Source organism: Leptopilina heterotoma, unplaced genomic scaffold (genome assembly GCF_015476425.1).
Source record: "Leptopilina heterotoma isolate Lh14 unplaced genomic scaffold, ASM1547642v1 Lhet_52, whole genome shotgun sequence".
NCBI classification, from domain to species: domain Eukaryota; kingdom Metazoa; phylum Arthropoda; class Insecta; order Hymenoptera; family Figitidae; genus Leptopilina; species Leptopilina heterotoma.
In genome coordinates, this window is record NW_025111114.1 from 4309709 (window position 1) to 4326366 (window position 16658).

General features: G+C 20.7%; 1 protein-coding gene across 1 annotated transcript; it reads left to right on the forward strand.

Moving 5' to 3' along the window:
- Positions 1-27: 27 nt before the first annotated feature.
- On the forward strand, positions 28-16594 carry LOC122507931. Its single transcript, XM_043620944.1, has 17 exons — positions 28-269; positions 419-968; positions 1079-1137; positions 4212-4682; positions 5321-5488; positions 6713-6939; positions 7254-7464; positions 8264-8409; positions 8495-8724; positions 9652-9707; positions 9801-9996; positions 10718-10945; positions 12542-12826; positions 12969-13256; positions 13334-13544; positions 13649-13936; positions 16539-16594. The coding sequence occupies exons 2-17, from the start codon at positions 954-956 to the stop codon at positions 16592-16594; spliced, it is 3135 nt and encodes a 1044-aa protein (XP_043476879.1). The 5' UTR covers positions 28-269; positions 419-953.
- The last annotated feature ends 64 nt before the right edge of the window (positions 16595-16658 follow it).

Genomic DNA, 16658 nt, shown 5'->3' on the forward strand with positions numbered 1-16658 from the left:
ATTATTTTTATATTTAAGATTGCAATCCGTAACGTTCGTTGTTCGAAAGGTTCATAACCTCAAAAAGTAGATCAAAAATAAGAAAAATATGGAAATAAATCTTGAAAATCTCTTGAAAAGATAGAAAGGTATTAAATAAAGAGTGTTTGTAGCGAAATAATTATATTTTCCAAAGTGCAATTGTGTAGTACACAAGAAAAGGAAAAATCAAACGGAATTTTGAGGTTAGGAAATTTTTGAACAAAAATGGCGGGAAATGACCAAACTACGTAAGTCATTTTTAAATATATTTTTATTTATTTATTTTAATATTTACAATAAATTTTTTTATATAACATTTTCTTTTATTTAAATATTTTTATCTAGACTGAATTATGATTATAAAAATTATGATTATAAACAAATTGTTTATTAACAGGTAAATAAGAAACGAGCAAAAATATTTTGTTTACTTATTTTGTTTACTATTATTTATTGTTATGATTCACACAGTATGAAGGAATTATCAGAAAGAATTTTCAGAATTATAATAAATACAGGAGAATGGAAAAATTTCAACAAGAATTCAAATAAGGAAAAAATGTTATTGGTACGAAAAATTAGGAAAAAATAGCATTGAGTAAAAATAAAGAGAGAAAGAGATAGAGAGAGAGTCAAAAATTAATGAAAACTGGATGAGAGAATTATTTTGAAAGTGTATAGGGTATTTCAAGCGCCGAAAATATACTCAATGATCAGTTGGTCTCAACTAACGTGAAGAATCGAGACTAGTACATTCTAGATTCAAAGTTTGGCACGCATAGAGGATTTTTATTTTTGATAACACCAAATGTAATAAAAGATTCTTGGGTCAGTTAATTTCAAATAGTACATCACAAGATTTGGAACAATCAACGGGATTTAAAAAGAAAAATAGTTTTCGAGAAACGTGCAACTAGAAAACATTTCTAATCATGTCCGAATTGTCCGTAAGTTCCACTTTATATTTTTATATTACCTAATAGGCTGTTACGTCAAAACAAAAATTTTTTTTCTTGAATTTTTATTAGTTTTATTGACATATTTATCTATTTTTCAGAATAATGGCGCTGAAATTCCGGAAAATTACGAAATTCGCGAAAACGAACAAGTGGGAAGGTAATTTTTTTTTATTTTGTTAAATTCAATTTTATTACAATTGAATTAAATTTAATTATCACAAATTAATTAAATTTCTATTTCAATTGAGTTAAATTTATATTGCAATTGAATTAAATTTCTATTTCGATTGAATTAAAATTAAATGAGAACAGAATTAAAAATTGTAATTAAATTACAACGGAATTAAAATTAAATGAGAATTGAATAAAAATTAAATGACAATTGAATTAAAATTAAATGACAATTGAATTAAAATTAAATGAGAATTGAATTAAAAGTTGTAATCGAATTGCAACCGAATTTAAATTAAATGAGAATTGAATTAAAAATCACAATTAAATTACAGGCCTCGGATCGACTTTAAGGTGCAAAAAAAAATCGCTTCTCTCGATTTAAAATAGAAAAAAAGTCCAAAAAGTTGTTTATTTAATTCAGTATCGTCACAAAAATTTTATTTTGTATTTTTCTGATCTTTCACTGATTTCTAAATTTAATTAATCAAAACTTGAATAATTTCGTTAAATAAATATTTAAATACTTCTTGTTTGTTTTTATACGGGAATAAAATTTTCAAAAATTCTATTTAATATCTTATGAAATTTAATAACTTCTAAAAGTTACAACTTTAATTCTATTAAAATTCAATTATTTTCTAAAATTTTTAATCAAGCTTTTCTCGAAATCAATTATCTATATTAATTTTTAATAATTTTTCGAAAGTTCTTTCTTATAAAATTCAATTATTTAAATACAAAAATTCAGTTTTTTATAATGATTCTAACTGTCCATGTTTTTTAAGTTAGTAATTAATTTTCAAAAAATGATAATAAAGAAATTTTTAAAATTAATTTTTCAAAAATATTTTTAAAATAATTTATGAAAGATAATAGTTTTTTGAAAATTTTGAAATTTTGAAAATTGAAAAATTTCCAAACAATTGAAATTGGTAAATTCTATTAAACAAAATAATTGAATTTTTAAAGAATTTTAATTATTAATATAAACGTGATTTCTCCAAAAAAAATTGTATTAACCTAAAAAAGTAAATTTTGAAAAATTTTAATTTACTTTCTTCAAAGTTAATTGAATCTTTAAAAAAATTAAGATAAAAAGATTACAAGAAAAAGTTTTTTTTTTAATATTGTAATGTAATTTTTCGAAAATAATTGAATTTCTTAAAATAATTTTTGTATAATTTACAAAAAAATAATTTTTTCAAGAATCATGATTAAAAATTTTTAACATGATTGTTATATGTTGTTAAAATGTTAAAAGTAATTGTAAAAAATGTTAATGTTATTATTTTTTGTATGTATTTGAATTTTTGGAAATTTGTATTTAAAAATATTGAAAATAATTGAATTTTAAAAAATTAGAATATAAAAATTTTAAGAATTATTTTTTTCAAAAATATTTTAATATAATTTTTATAGAAGCTAATTTTTATTAATTACCATTTTTTAATTTACACTTGAAGATTTTTCATTAAAATTTTGGAGCAATCAATTATTTTAAAAATTTGCAATTAAAATTCTTTAAAAGTTGATTTTTAAAAAATTTTTATAAAACACTTTGAAAAAATTATTTTTGAAAATAATTGAATTCCTGCAAAGAATTTTACTATTTATAAATATAATTGAATTCTTGCGAAGAATTTTACTATTTATAAAAATAATTGAATTGTTTCGAAGGATTTCTTAAGATTTTAGAAAATAATTGAATTTATTCGAAATATATTAAAAATTTTTTTTTAAAATTGAATTCTTTCGAGAAATTTAATTAAAATTGAATTCAATTTCAATTATTTTCCAAATTTTCAATTAAAATTCTTCAAAAGTTGATTTTAAAAAATTTTTATAAAACACTTTGAAAAAAATCAATTATTTTCAATTAAATTTTTTGCAAAATTTCAATTATTGAAACTCTTTTTAATTGTAAATTTTGAAAATTTATTTATTATTTATAAAAATAGTTAAATTGTTTCGAAGAAATTATTAAAAATGTAGGAAATAATTGAATTTTATGAAAATATTTGAATTCTTCCGAGACATTCAAATTAAAGATGTTTTGAAAATAATTGAATTCCTGCAGAGAATGTTACTATTTATAAAAATAATCGAATTCTTGCGAAGAATTTTACTATTTATAAAAATAATTGAATTCTTGCGATGAATTTTACTATATTTATAAAAATAATTGAATTGTTTCGAAGGATTTATTAAGATTTTAGAAAATAATTGAATTTATTCGAAATATATTTAATTTTTTTTTAAAATTGACTTCTTCCGAGGAATTCAATTTCAATTATTTTCAAAATTTGCAATTAAAATTCTTCAAAAGTTTATTTTCAAAAATTTTTATGAAACACTTTGAAAAAAAATCAATTATTTTCAATTAAATTTTACAAAATTTCAATTATTGAAACTCTTTTTAATTGTAAATTTCGAAAATTTAATTAGAAAAATTATTAAAAAATAATTTTTTAAGATTTGTCTATAATTATTTTTCACACTATAGATAAAAATCGAAATAAGTTGCATTTTATACTAAAAATTATTGCAATATTTGGAAAGAAAGTAGAAAAAGTCGTAATTTTTGAAAATATGTCGAAAAATGTCAAAAAAGTAATAATATCCGAGGCTTGGAATTACAACCGAATTTAAATTAAATGAGAATTGAATTACAACCGAATTTAAATTAAATGAGAATTGAATTAAAACCGAATTAGAATTATATGAGAATTTAATTAAAACCGATTTAAAATTAAATGAGAATTGAATTACAACCGAATTAGAATTGAATTAAAGAATTACGAATTTTACGAATTGAATTAGAAATTATAATAGAATCACAACTGAATTAGAATTTATTTAAAAATTACTATTAACTTACAACGAAATTAGAATCGAATTAAAATTAATATCGAACGAAATTAATAATATTGACGACAAAAATTTCCCTCAAGGAGACAATTAAGTCGAAATTAAATTTTTTTAAATGAATTAAATTAATTAAATGAATTAAATAAATAAAGTTAATTAAATTGAATTAAATGAATAAAATTTCCGCAGATATTTGGTGGCGGCAAAAGACCTGGAGGAGGGCGATTCAATTCTCGTGGAAGAGCCATTTGTCGTTGGACCAAAAGCCTTCACGTATCCTCTGTGTTTGTCATGTTATTCGGCGTGGCCCCGTCTTCCTCAGACCCATACACTTTGCAGTCGATGTAAATGGCCCGTTTGCGGTGATGAATGCGAAAATCATCCTCACCATAAGGATTATGAATGTCAAGTATTTGTTGAAGCACGTGAAAAATTTAATACAGCAATTGCTCTCAATGAAGAATTACAAACTGGTGTTCCACAATTGGAATGCATAACACCATTGCGATTGCTTCTTGCTTCGGAAAAGAATCCCGAACGATGGGAGAAGCAAGTGAAAAAAATGGAGGCACACAATAAAAAACGTCATGGAAATTGTCAATGGAAAGCGGATCAAGTCAATATTGTCGACTATATAAGAAATCGATTGAAATTAACCAAGTGAGAATTATTTTCTTTATTTATTATTTATTATTCTTTTTTTTTTTATTTTCTTAAATTCATATTTCACTTTTTGTATTTTTTTCATTTATTTTTTATTTCTTGTACTGTACTTTTTATTATTTTCTCCCTTTAGTATTCATTTATTAGACTTCTAATTATTTTCTTTATTAATTTATTATTTTTCTATTTTCTACTATTTATTTTATTTATCTTTTCATTTATTATTTGTCTCGTTTATTTTAGTATTTTGTTCTATTCGTTTAATTTCAATGCCTATTTTTACTTTTATGCCTATTTGATTTCCCATTATGTCAACTCCAGTTTTTAAAGAATGATAATTAAAATACTTTAATAAGGAAAAATTGCCACTATTTTTCCAGAAAAATTATTAATTTATTTCGGTTTATTTTTTCCAGTTATCTAATTATAGAATTTTAGTAATAAACAAAATTATAATAATAAATATAATAATAAAAATAATAAAAATTATTTATTTATTTAGTTAAGCGGTGCCGACGTCACTTTAATAAATAAGAATAATTATAATTATATGAATAAATAGATAAAAAAAATAGTTTTTGAAAATAATAATAAAAATAGTTGGTCATAGATAATTTTTGAGAATTTTCTTTTAGATTTTCAGAAGAGGCAATACAAACGGTCTGTGGAATTTTGCAAATTAACACTCACGAAGTACGAACATCGAAGGGATATCCAGCGAGGGCTCTTTATCCTCAATTTTCACTCATGAATCATTCTTGTGTTTCAAATACAAGTCACGGTGTTTCGCCCACCGATTATAAGTAAAAACAAAAATATTATTATTTTCCATTTCTTTAGAATTTGCATTTATACGATTTATAAATAATACAATGCAAATAGAGAAATTAATTTAATTAAAATTACTAAATTTAGACTGGTCAAAGTAATTGAATTTTCGAGAAGAATTTTGATAAAAGTTTTGAAAGTTCTAATTAAATTCTTTTTGAAGAATTTCTTTGAATTTCTTTTTAAATAATGGAGTTTCTTTAATAATTTTAATTAAAAATTTTTTAAAATAATTGAAGTTTTGCAAAAAAATTTTACTATATTTATAAATATAATTGAATTGTTTCAAAGGATTTATTAAAAGTTTAGAAAATAATTAAATTTTTTCGAAAAATATTAAATTTTTTTTTTTTAAATTGAATTTTATCTTTAATTTTAATAAAATTGAATTAAAAGTAATTAAATTTTTGCAAAGAATTTTACTGTTTATAAATATGATTAAATTGTTTCGAAGGATTTATTAAAAATTTAGAAAATAATTGAATTCTATTGAAATTTTTTAAAACGAATTAAGAAAAAAATTGAATTCATTCGTGAAATTGTTTAGAATTTTTTCAAAGAATTTTACATTTTTTAAATATAATTAAATTGTTTCAAAGGATTTATGAAAATTTTGGAAAATATTTTAATTCTATTGAAATTTTTTAAAACGAATTAAGAAAAAACTTGAACTCTTTCGTGAAATTTTTTTGAAAATAATTAAATTTTTGCAAAGATTTTATTAACAAATTAAGAAAAAATTGAATTTTTCGAAAATTATTGAAATTTTGCAAAGATTTTAATATTTAAAAAAATATTTGAATTGTTTCGATGGATTTATTGAAAGTTTAGAAAATAGTATTCGTTTGTGAAATGTTATTAAAATTTTGTTTAAAAATAATTGAATTTTTGCAAAAAATTTCATTATTTATAACAATAATTGAATTCTCACGAATAATGTTATTATTTATGAAAATAATTGAATTTTTTGCAAAGTATTTTATTAAAATTTTTGAAATTAATAAATAAGAATAATTAATTAGTACATTAGTTAATAATTACATTTTTTTAAAGTTTGAATCTAAAATTATTTAAAAAGTCATATTTGAAAATAAAAAATTTTGTAATTTGCATAATAATAATAAATTTACGATAACTTTTTTACGATTATTAATTATTAATTAATAAAATTACTAATTTGTTGTAATTTTTTTTCGAAGGGTCTATTTGAGGACAACAGTAAAAGTGACAAAAGGAAGTGAATTATATGGAAGTTATACTCATTCTCTATTGCCAACAATGTTAAGAAGAGAACAACTTCATGAGGGAAAACATTTTTCTTGCGCCTGCAACAGATGTTCCGATCCAACAGAATTAGGAACGCACATGTCATCTTTAAAATGCAGCAAATGCGATAATGGAATCGTCGTTCCTTTGGATTCTCTCGGTAAAATATTAAAAAAGAAACATTGTTTTCCATTTATTTACTTTTTTCTATTTGTTTCTTTCTTTATTCCTCTCGGAACCAAAAATATTTTTACAATAAGAAATATTCTTCTCGATTTATTTACTTTTTTTCTATTTGTTTCTTTCTTTATTCTCTCGGTACCAAAAATATTATTAAATAAGAAATATTTTTTTCTATTTGTTTTTTTCCATTGTTTCATTTGTTTTATTCTTTATAGAATCCTTATTTATTCATTAATTAATTTCTCGATTATTTATTTACAAATTAAATTTATTAATTTGGAATTTCATCAGATTCGGAGAGTTCGTGGAAATGTACACACTGCGAATTTATAACGACCGGAGCGGCAGTTTTGAAAGTCTTCCGAATAATGCAATCGGAGGTGGAGGCTGCGGAGATGCTTGGTGGACCGGATGGACCAGAATCAATTCAACAGCGAGAGACGGTGATAAAAAAATATCATTCCGTCCTCCATCCTCATCACGCTTTTCTAACCATGCTAAGGTGCTACTTTTTTTTTAATTTCATTTTCCTTTCTATTAATTTTTTTTATTTAATTACTGGTTCAGTAGTTAAAGTGAACAAATTTTTAATTTCAAAATTAAAGAGACCAGGGTTGCCACGCAACCTAAAAACCTGGAAAACCCGGAAATGTCAGGGAATTTTATAAATTTTTATAGTTAAATAATTGAATTCTCGTAGAATTTTCTAATAAATATTAATTTAAAAATAAATTTCAAATTAAAATATTTGAAAATTTGAACTTTTCATACTTTTAATTAAGAATTCTATAGAATTAATTTTTCTCAATAAGTTTAATGGAATTTTTTTTTAATTAATTGAAGTTTTTAATTTCTAATACGTTTAATTGAAGAACGTCAGAATAATCGAAATTTCGTAAAATTAAATTGTAAAAAAAAGAATTTGAAAATTCACAAAGAACTTTTTCAAAAATTATTTTTAAAAAATTGTAAAATTTTAGTTGAAAATTCTAGAAATGAATAATCGTAGTGATGGAAATAATTTTTTCGAAAAAGTAACAGTAACAAAGTAGCAAGTTTTAATTATTATTGAATTTCAAATTTTTGAATATCTTAATTTCTATAAAAAAATAATGATTATTTATTAAAAAATAAAGTTATTCATGTTTTCGAATAATTTTCGTTTTAAAAACCTGAAAAAATTCCCGATAACCTGGAAAAGTCAGGGAATTTGTAAAGAGCAAAAGCATGGCAACCCTGGTGACAAATATTTCTTGAATTAATTAATAAATTAATTAATTAAATTTACATTATTGCTTCAGATATTCATTGGTTCAGATGTACGGCCGGGTCGATGAATATCTTCTCACAGATTTACCGGACGTTGTACTTGAGCATAAAGCTGAAATGTGTCGATTATTACTCCAAGTGTTGGATGTAGTTGAACCTGGTTGTTCAAGAGCAAGAGGTAAATAAATATTTATTTAATTAATTTTTTTTTTTTACTCTCTCGGCAGTAGTAATAAAAGAAAAAATTTTTTTCCCCCTCTCAGGAATGGTTTTATATGAATTACACGCACCGCTCTTAATTTTGGCGAGGGGACAATGGCAAGCTGGTGTAATTGATACGAATATTTTAAAATCAAAAACAACAGAAGCGGCAAATATTTTGAAGGAATCGATAAGAATTTTATGTATGGAACCATCGGACACGCCTGAGGGACAATTGGGAGAGGAATCTAAACCATCATTGGCCGAATTAGAAAAGTCCATTAGTGAATTATAGGAAAAAGAAAATTTTCATTATTATTAATTTAATAATTTTTCAACGCGCGCTATTTACCTCGTAAAATTTTTAATTTTTTCAAAAGAACAGAAAAAAAATTTCACCAGGAATTTTAGATTTAATTTTTTTTTTACTTTTGATCGACAAAATATTAATTTATTCACTTCTTAGTAGTAGAAAATGAAGAAGGAAATTAAATTATCAATTATTACAATAATTACGAAAATAATGGATTTTCATTATTTTCGTAATGATGACAAATTATTTTAATATTTCGAGAGAATTTTTTCTCGCATTAATGTATTATCTAGTAATCAGAGTACATTTAATTTAAAAGACTAATTAATTTAAATAAAATATACAAACGTTAATTTTTTGATTATTATTAATTTTATTAATAATTATTAATTATTATTATTTTTAATGTTTTTATTATTTTATTACTTCATTATTTTCTTATTTTATTTATTATTTTTTTATTTTATTATTTATTATTGTTACATTATTTTGATGATTATTGTTTAATTATTTAATTATTATTTATTATTACCAATCCTTATTCTTAATAATTAAACAAGGAATTAATTCTAATGTTATTGTTTTTAGAAATTTATTATTTTTCCGTGAATAATAATCGAAAGAGCGGACATTATGAAAAATAATCTATTTATATGAGCGGTATGATCTTTTTGGCCTGAAAAGCTTCTAGCTCTTTAAATCTATTAATATCGTACTGAGAGAAATGTGTACCAACGTAGCTTAGTATTATATTAACGTTTCCTGAACCTTATTTCAAAAACAGGAAAAAAAAAGAGAATTTCCAGAAGGAGAAATTAACAAAATTATTCAAAACACAATTTAAAGTTTAATTATTTTTCTTCAGTTTCTTTTTTGGGGGAAATAATTTTAAAAATTACCATGACGAGTAAAAATAATAATAATTTGAAATATAAAATTAATCATTCGGAAAATTTGGGAAGGTAAATATTTGGTGAAGAAAAAAAAATAGAATTGAATTTAAAAAAAATTGAAAGATATTTAAATTTATGAGTTTGAATGTTTTTTTTCTTTAGATATTTGGTGGCTGAAAAAAATATCTCAGCGGGTGAAGTGATAATAAGAGAAGATCCCGTTGCTGTTGGACCTGCAAATTTTAATAAATCATCTTTGTGTTTTTCTTGTCTTCGTCCTCTTTCGTCTTCAAGCAAAAAATCTCACTACATTTGCTCAAAATGTAACGTCGCTCCCCTCTGCAATCGCTTCTGCGAGGTAAATTTTAATACAATTTTTATTTTTTCATTTCTGTTCAATTGTCAATTTTATAATTTTATTTTCCTTTAATTACAATTATTATTATTATTATTATTATTATTATTATTATTATTATTATTATTATTATTATTATTATTATTATTATTATTTCTTTCAATTCAATTACAATTTTCTATTTCAATTTAATTGCAATTTTAGTTTTTAAATTCAATTCAATTACAATTTTTTATATTTTAATTTAATTAAAATTTCTTTTTATTTTAATTTAAATACAATTTTAGATTTTAAATTCAATTCAACTACATTTTTTTATGTTAATTTAATCATAATTTTAATTTTTAAATTCAATTTAATTACAAGTTTTATTTTTTGTTTTAATTCAATTACAAAATAAATTTTTTATTTTAATTCAATTACAATATTTATTATTATTTTTATTTCAATTTAATTACAATTTTTATCATTATTTTCATTTCAATTCAATTACAATTTTTTATTATTTTTTTATTTTTATTTATAACTACAATTTTAATTGTTTTTAATTCAATATAATTACAATGTTTATTATTTTCTAATTCAATTCACTTATAATTTTTATTATTTTTCATTTAAATTCCAATTTTCTAATTAGATAATAAAAATTCCTATACAAAAATTGAATTATTGTACATTTTTCTATTTTGAGAAAAATTATTTTTCAATTATATTTTAATTTTAGGATTCCCAAGGTCATCACAAAAAAGAAGAATGCAATTTGCTAAAAAGCAATAAAGAATTTCATTCCGAGAATATTCAGCAAATTACTGAAATTTTGATGCATTTTCGAGTGTGGCTGGTGAAAATGGAAAATTCAAATCAGTGGGAACAAGTGAACGAGATGGAGGATCATTCAGCTAAAAGAAGAAATACGAAAATTTGGAAAGAAAGAGAAGAGACTGTTGTCAATGTTAGTACTTTTTTCTTTTTTTAATGGAAACAGTTTCATATCTTTAATTAAAATTTGTTGAAATTAAAATTTGTAGAAATTAAAATTTATTGAAATTAAAATTAAATTATTTTAAATAATTTTACGAAAGTTCTTCGAGAATTCAATTATTTCAATACAAAAATTCAATTTTTTATAATAATTATAACTGTCCATGTAACTAACGTTAATTTCTTAAAATTGAAAAATTTCCAAACAATTTAAATTTGGTAAAATCTTTTAAACATAATTTAATATTTGAAAAATATAAATAAAATTTTAATAAGTCTAAAAAACTAGGTAAATTTTTATAAATTTTTATTTACTTTGTTCAAAGATAATTAAATTATGAAAAAACAATTTTAAAAATTAGTTTTTAAAAATATTTTAATGTAATTTTTCGAAAATAATTGAATTTCTTAAAAAAAAATTTTTATACAATTTAAAAAATTAATTAATTTTTTGATGAATTTTAATTAAAAAATTTGAACATGATTTTTTTCTCAAAAATATTAAAAATAATTTTAAAATGTTATTATTTTTTGTATGTATTTGAATTTTCGGAACTTTTTAATAGAAAATACTGAAAATATTGAATTTAAAATTTTAAAAGCTAATTTTCATTAATTTTCAATTTTAAGTTTACATTTAAAGGTTTTTCATTAATACTTTTAATAATTCAATGATTTTCAAAATTTGTAATTAAAATTCTTCAAAAGTTATAATATTTCAAAAATTGTTAGAAAATACTTTAAAAAAAAAAATTATTTTCAATAAAATTTTTACAAAATTTAAATTATTGAAGAAGATTTTTATTGTCGATATATTTGAAAAATTTAATTATCTTCAAAAATTATTCAAAAATAATTTTTGAAAGATTTGTTTATAGTTATTTTTCGCACTATAAACGTTGAAATAAGTTGAATTTAAGCTAAAAAAATGTTATATTTTGTTGCAATATTTGAAAAAAAAGTCGAGAAAGTCGCAATTTATTAAAATAAGTCGAAAAAAGTCTCAATTTTCTTAATTTTCCTGACAAAAAATTTTGTTTTCTGTCACTTCCCTGACTTTACTGACAAAAATATTAAACTTTATTGAAGTAAAAATTTAAATTGTAATTAAATTTTACTGAAATTAGATTTTATTGAAATTAAATTTTATTAAAATTAAAATTTATTAAAATTAAACCTTATTGAAATTAAAATTTATTGTAATTAAATTTTACTGAAATTAGATTTTATTGAAATTAAATTTTATTAAAATTAAAATTTATTAAAATTAAACTTTATTAAAGTAAAAATTTATAGTAATTGAAATTTATTAAAATTTAATTTAATTCTAATGAAAATGTATTAAAATTAAACTTTATTAGAGTGAAAATTTATTGTAATTGAAATTTATTAAAATTTAATTTTATTGAAATCAAAATTTATTAAAATTAAAATTTGATTTTATTAGAATTAAAATTTAATTTTATTAGAATTAAAATTCCAAAATTTTATTAAAAAAATTAAAGTAAATTAAAATTATCTTCTTAAAAAAAGAATTCTCATTAATGTTGATAATTGAATTTTTCAGATTTTTCGCAAAATGAAATTAATTTCAGAGAATGACGAGAATATGGGAGAGCTTGTACAAAAAATATGTGGTATTTTGGACGTGAATTCATTTGAATTGAGATCTCCAGGAGGTATGGGCGAATCTCCCCTACGTGGACTTTATTTAAAAACATCTCTCATTGCTCACGATTGTCGAGGAAATACACACATCACTGTTGATGATAAATTTCAACTAACCGTTTTCTCAAGTCTTCCAATTCAACAAGGGGAAACTATTTATTTCAACTACACTTCTTCTCTATTCGTCAGTTTTTAATTTTCGTTATTTCATTTTTTTTCTAATCAAAAAAAATTTATTAATATTTTATTTTTATTTTTATTACAATTATTATAATAAAATTATTATAATTATTTTAATTATATATCAATTTCAATAATTTTCTCAGGGTTCAGCAGAAAGAAGAGAACATTTACGAGAAGGAAAATATTTCGAATGTAAATGTCCCACTTGTCTTGATCCATACGAAGGTGGTTCTCATCTGAGTTCAATAATTTGTCCAAGATGCCGAAGAGGTTTTGTGGCAATAAAAAATCCTTTGATTAATAATCCCTACGATAAGGGAACCAATTGGGAGTGTGGATCATGTAAAAGAAACTATTTTGGATGTCTAATTAAATCAACGATAGAAATATCAAAAGCATTAATCAACGAAGTCGAAGTTGATGACTTGAAGGTTTTTAATTTTTCTTTTCAAATTCTTTTAAAAAATCCTTTTTGGAAATTTAACACAAAAAAACTTTATTTCAACAGAAAATGGAAAATTTACTAAGGACCCTATCATCCACTTTTCATACGAATCATTTTTTGATTTTAAATCTCAAGCAAAAATTATTGACCATTTACAGACGAGAATTAACTTCTCCTAATCCACAGAAGAAAATTTTGTTAAAAATGTTTCAAATTTGTAAGGAAATTCACAGTGTTCTCGAAATTGTTGAACCTGGAATTTCAAGAGTTAAAAGTGAGTATTTTTTAAATCCACAAAAATTGATTGTTTAAAAAAGATTTTTTTAAGACACTTTTTCATTGCAAAAAAATCTATAAATTAATAAATTTATTCCACAGGTGTAATGCTGTACGAAATGCATTTTCCAGTGGTAATTTTAGCGAATCGCGCTTATGCGGCTAATGAAATTTCTTCGCATGATCTTCTTTTAAAATTACAAGAAGCTGAACAACTTTTAAAAAAATCATTGAAAATGTTACTCTTGGAACCGGCAACAACTCCCGAGGGAATTCTAACTAAACGAGCACTTCAGGAATTGAAAATATTATCACAAAGTATTGACGATGTAAAATCACTCTCACTGAATGAACCAAAAGGCAGAAATTATAAAAAAAAGAATAAATGTCGTAAACAGTAAAATATTAAATTCGTAATTTTAATCTTTTAAATTTTTTTTTCCTGGAAAATATACACCAATTTTATTACGTTCTTATTATCATTTTCAAAAAACAAAAATTTTCTCAAGTATTTCCATTTATTATTATAAATTTTATTTATTATAAAGTTAAAAAAACTTTATATTTTTAAGAATAAACATCAATTTTTGAATGATTACCTACAAATTCAAAATTTAAAGAATTCACTAATTAAGTAGATAATATTAAATATTCTTGTTTATTATTATTATTAAAAATTGTAATAAAATTTTTTGCAAGAATTTCATTATTCTTATAAACAAAAATATTTTTTAGAGCAATTCAATTATTTTCAATACAATTTTAATAAAATTTCTCGAAAGAATACAATTATATTTAAAATGTTAATTAAATTCGATTATTTTCAAGAATTTAAATAAAAATTCAATTATCTTCGACAATTTTGATAAAATTTTTTTTTAAAAAATCATTATTTTCAAAATTTTAATAAAATTTTTTCAAAAAATTTAATTATTTTCAAAAATTCTGATAAAATTCTACGAAGCAATTCAATTAGTTTTCTGAATTGTAAAATCCTCTGCAAGAATTCAATTATTTTCAAAAATAAGAAAATTCTACGCAAGCATTAAAATATTTTCATAAATAATAAAATTCTTCAAAGGAATTCAAATATTTTCATAAATTTTAAAATGTTTCGGAGGAATTCAATTATTTTTAATACAATTTTAATAAAATTTCTCGAAAGAATACAATTATTTTCTAAAATATTATTTAAATTCAATTATTTTCAAGAGTTTTTATTGAAAATTTAATTATTTTCAACAATTCTGATAAAAAATTCTTCGAAACAATTCAATTATTGTTATAAAATAATTAAAAAATTCTTGGAAAGAATTCAATTATTTTTGCGTAAATAATAAAATTCCTCTCAGAAATTCAATTATTTTCAATAAAATTTTAATTAAGGTCCTGAAAACATTCTACGTTATAAAATTTTAATGAAATTTCTAGGAAAAAATTCAATTATATTCAAGAAAATTTTAATAAAATTTCTCTAATAGGTTCAATTATTTTTAAAAATTGTAATAAAATTTTTCTAAACAATTCAATTGTTCTCAAAAGTTTTTAATAAAATTCTTTGTAAATTTCAATTATTTTCAAAATTTTCAATTACAATTATTTAAAAAAAAATATATTATTCTTACGAAATTTAATGAAATTCTTAAATAAAATGTAATTATTTACAAAAACTCTAATAAAATTGTTTAAACGAATTTAATTTTTTCTATATATAAATAATTTTAATATAATTTAATATTTCAATTTAATTTTCAAATTTTGTTATTAATACTTTACGAGAATTCAGTGATTTTCAGTAATTGACCATTTCTATTTCTGAAAATAATTGAATTCTTGAATTGAATTTTATTAAAACTTTTTTAAATAATTGAATCCCTACAAAAAAATTTATTATTTCTACAAATAATTGAATTTTTGCCAAATTTTAAAAAATAAGTGAATTTTTGAGAAGAATTTTATGAAAATTGTATTTAAAATAATTTAATTCCTGTAAGAAATTTACTATTTATTGATATTATTGAATTCTTTCGAAGAATTTTAAAAAAATGTTTAAAAATAATTTAATTTTCCCTGAAATTTAATTAAAATTGTATTTAAAATTATTGAATTCTTAAATTGAATTTTATTAAAAGTTTTTTTTTAAATAATTGAACTCTTGTGAAAAATTAAAGTAGTTTTTTAAGTAATTGAATTTTCTCGTAGCATTTTAACAAGATTTAAAAAAATAATTGAAATTTTCGAAGAAATCAATTAAAATTGTATTGAAAATAAGTGAAATCCTGATAAGAATTTTATTATTTATATAAAAATAATTAAATTTTCTACGAAGATTTTTACTATATTTATAAAAAATTGACTTTTTACAAAGAATTTTATTACAATTATTAAAAATAATTGAATTCTTGATAAAATTCAATTCACTATTTCACTTTCAAAATTTTCAGTAAAAATTATTTTAAAAAAACCCCATTATTTTCAAGAAAATTGAAATAAATGCTTCAAAACAATTCAATTATTTTAAAGAATTTTAATAAAAATCTTGCCAATAATTTAATTATTTTCAATAGAATTTTAAATACATTTTCTCGAAAGAATTCAATTCTATTGAAAAAATGTTGATAAAATTCTAACCTACAAATAGAATATCTTTTTCTTTTGTTCTTTAATATATCTACCATTTTTTCCCTAGTTAAAAAAAGAAATATTATTAAAACTATACGAATCTTATTATTTAGCAAAAATGGCAAATTTCTAAGAAACAAAATTTAAATTAATTAATTAATTAATTAACTGTCACCTGTCAGTCAACCCGGTCAACCCTACCGGCGTTTTGCTTTTAATTTATTAACAAAACTAACAAAATTTCTCTAAAATACCATCTTAGAACTATCAATCTTTTTTCTAAGTAATCAATTTTGTCACATATTTTAACATTATGAAATATTAACTTAATTTAACTTTAATTAAACATTTTTTCACTTTTCACTTTCAGTTCACTTTTCCTTATGTTCTATACACAAGGTTTATATTCGCACATACGTTGCATAAGGTGCGTACACAAAGCTATCTGGTATACATTTATAAAATTTATTAATTAATTAAATTAATTAAA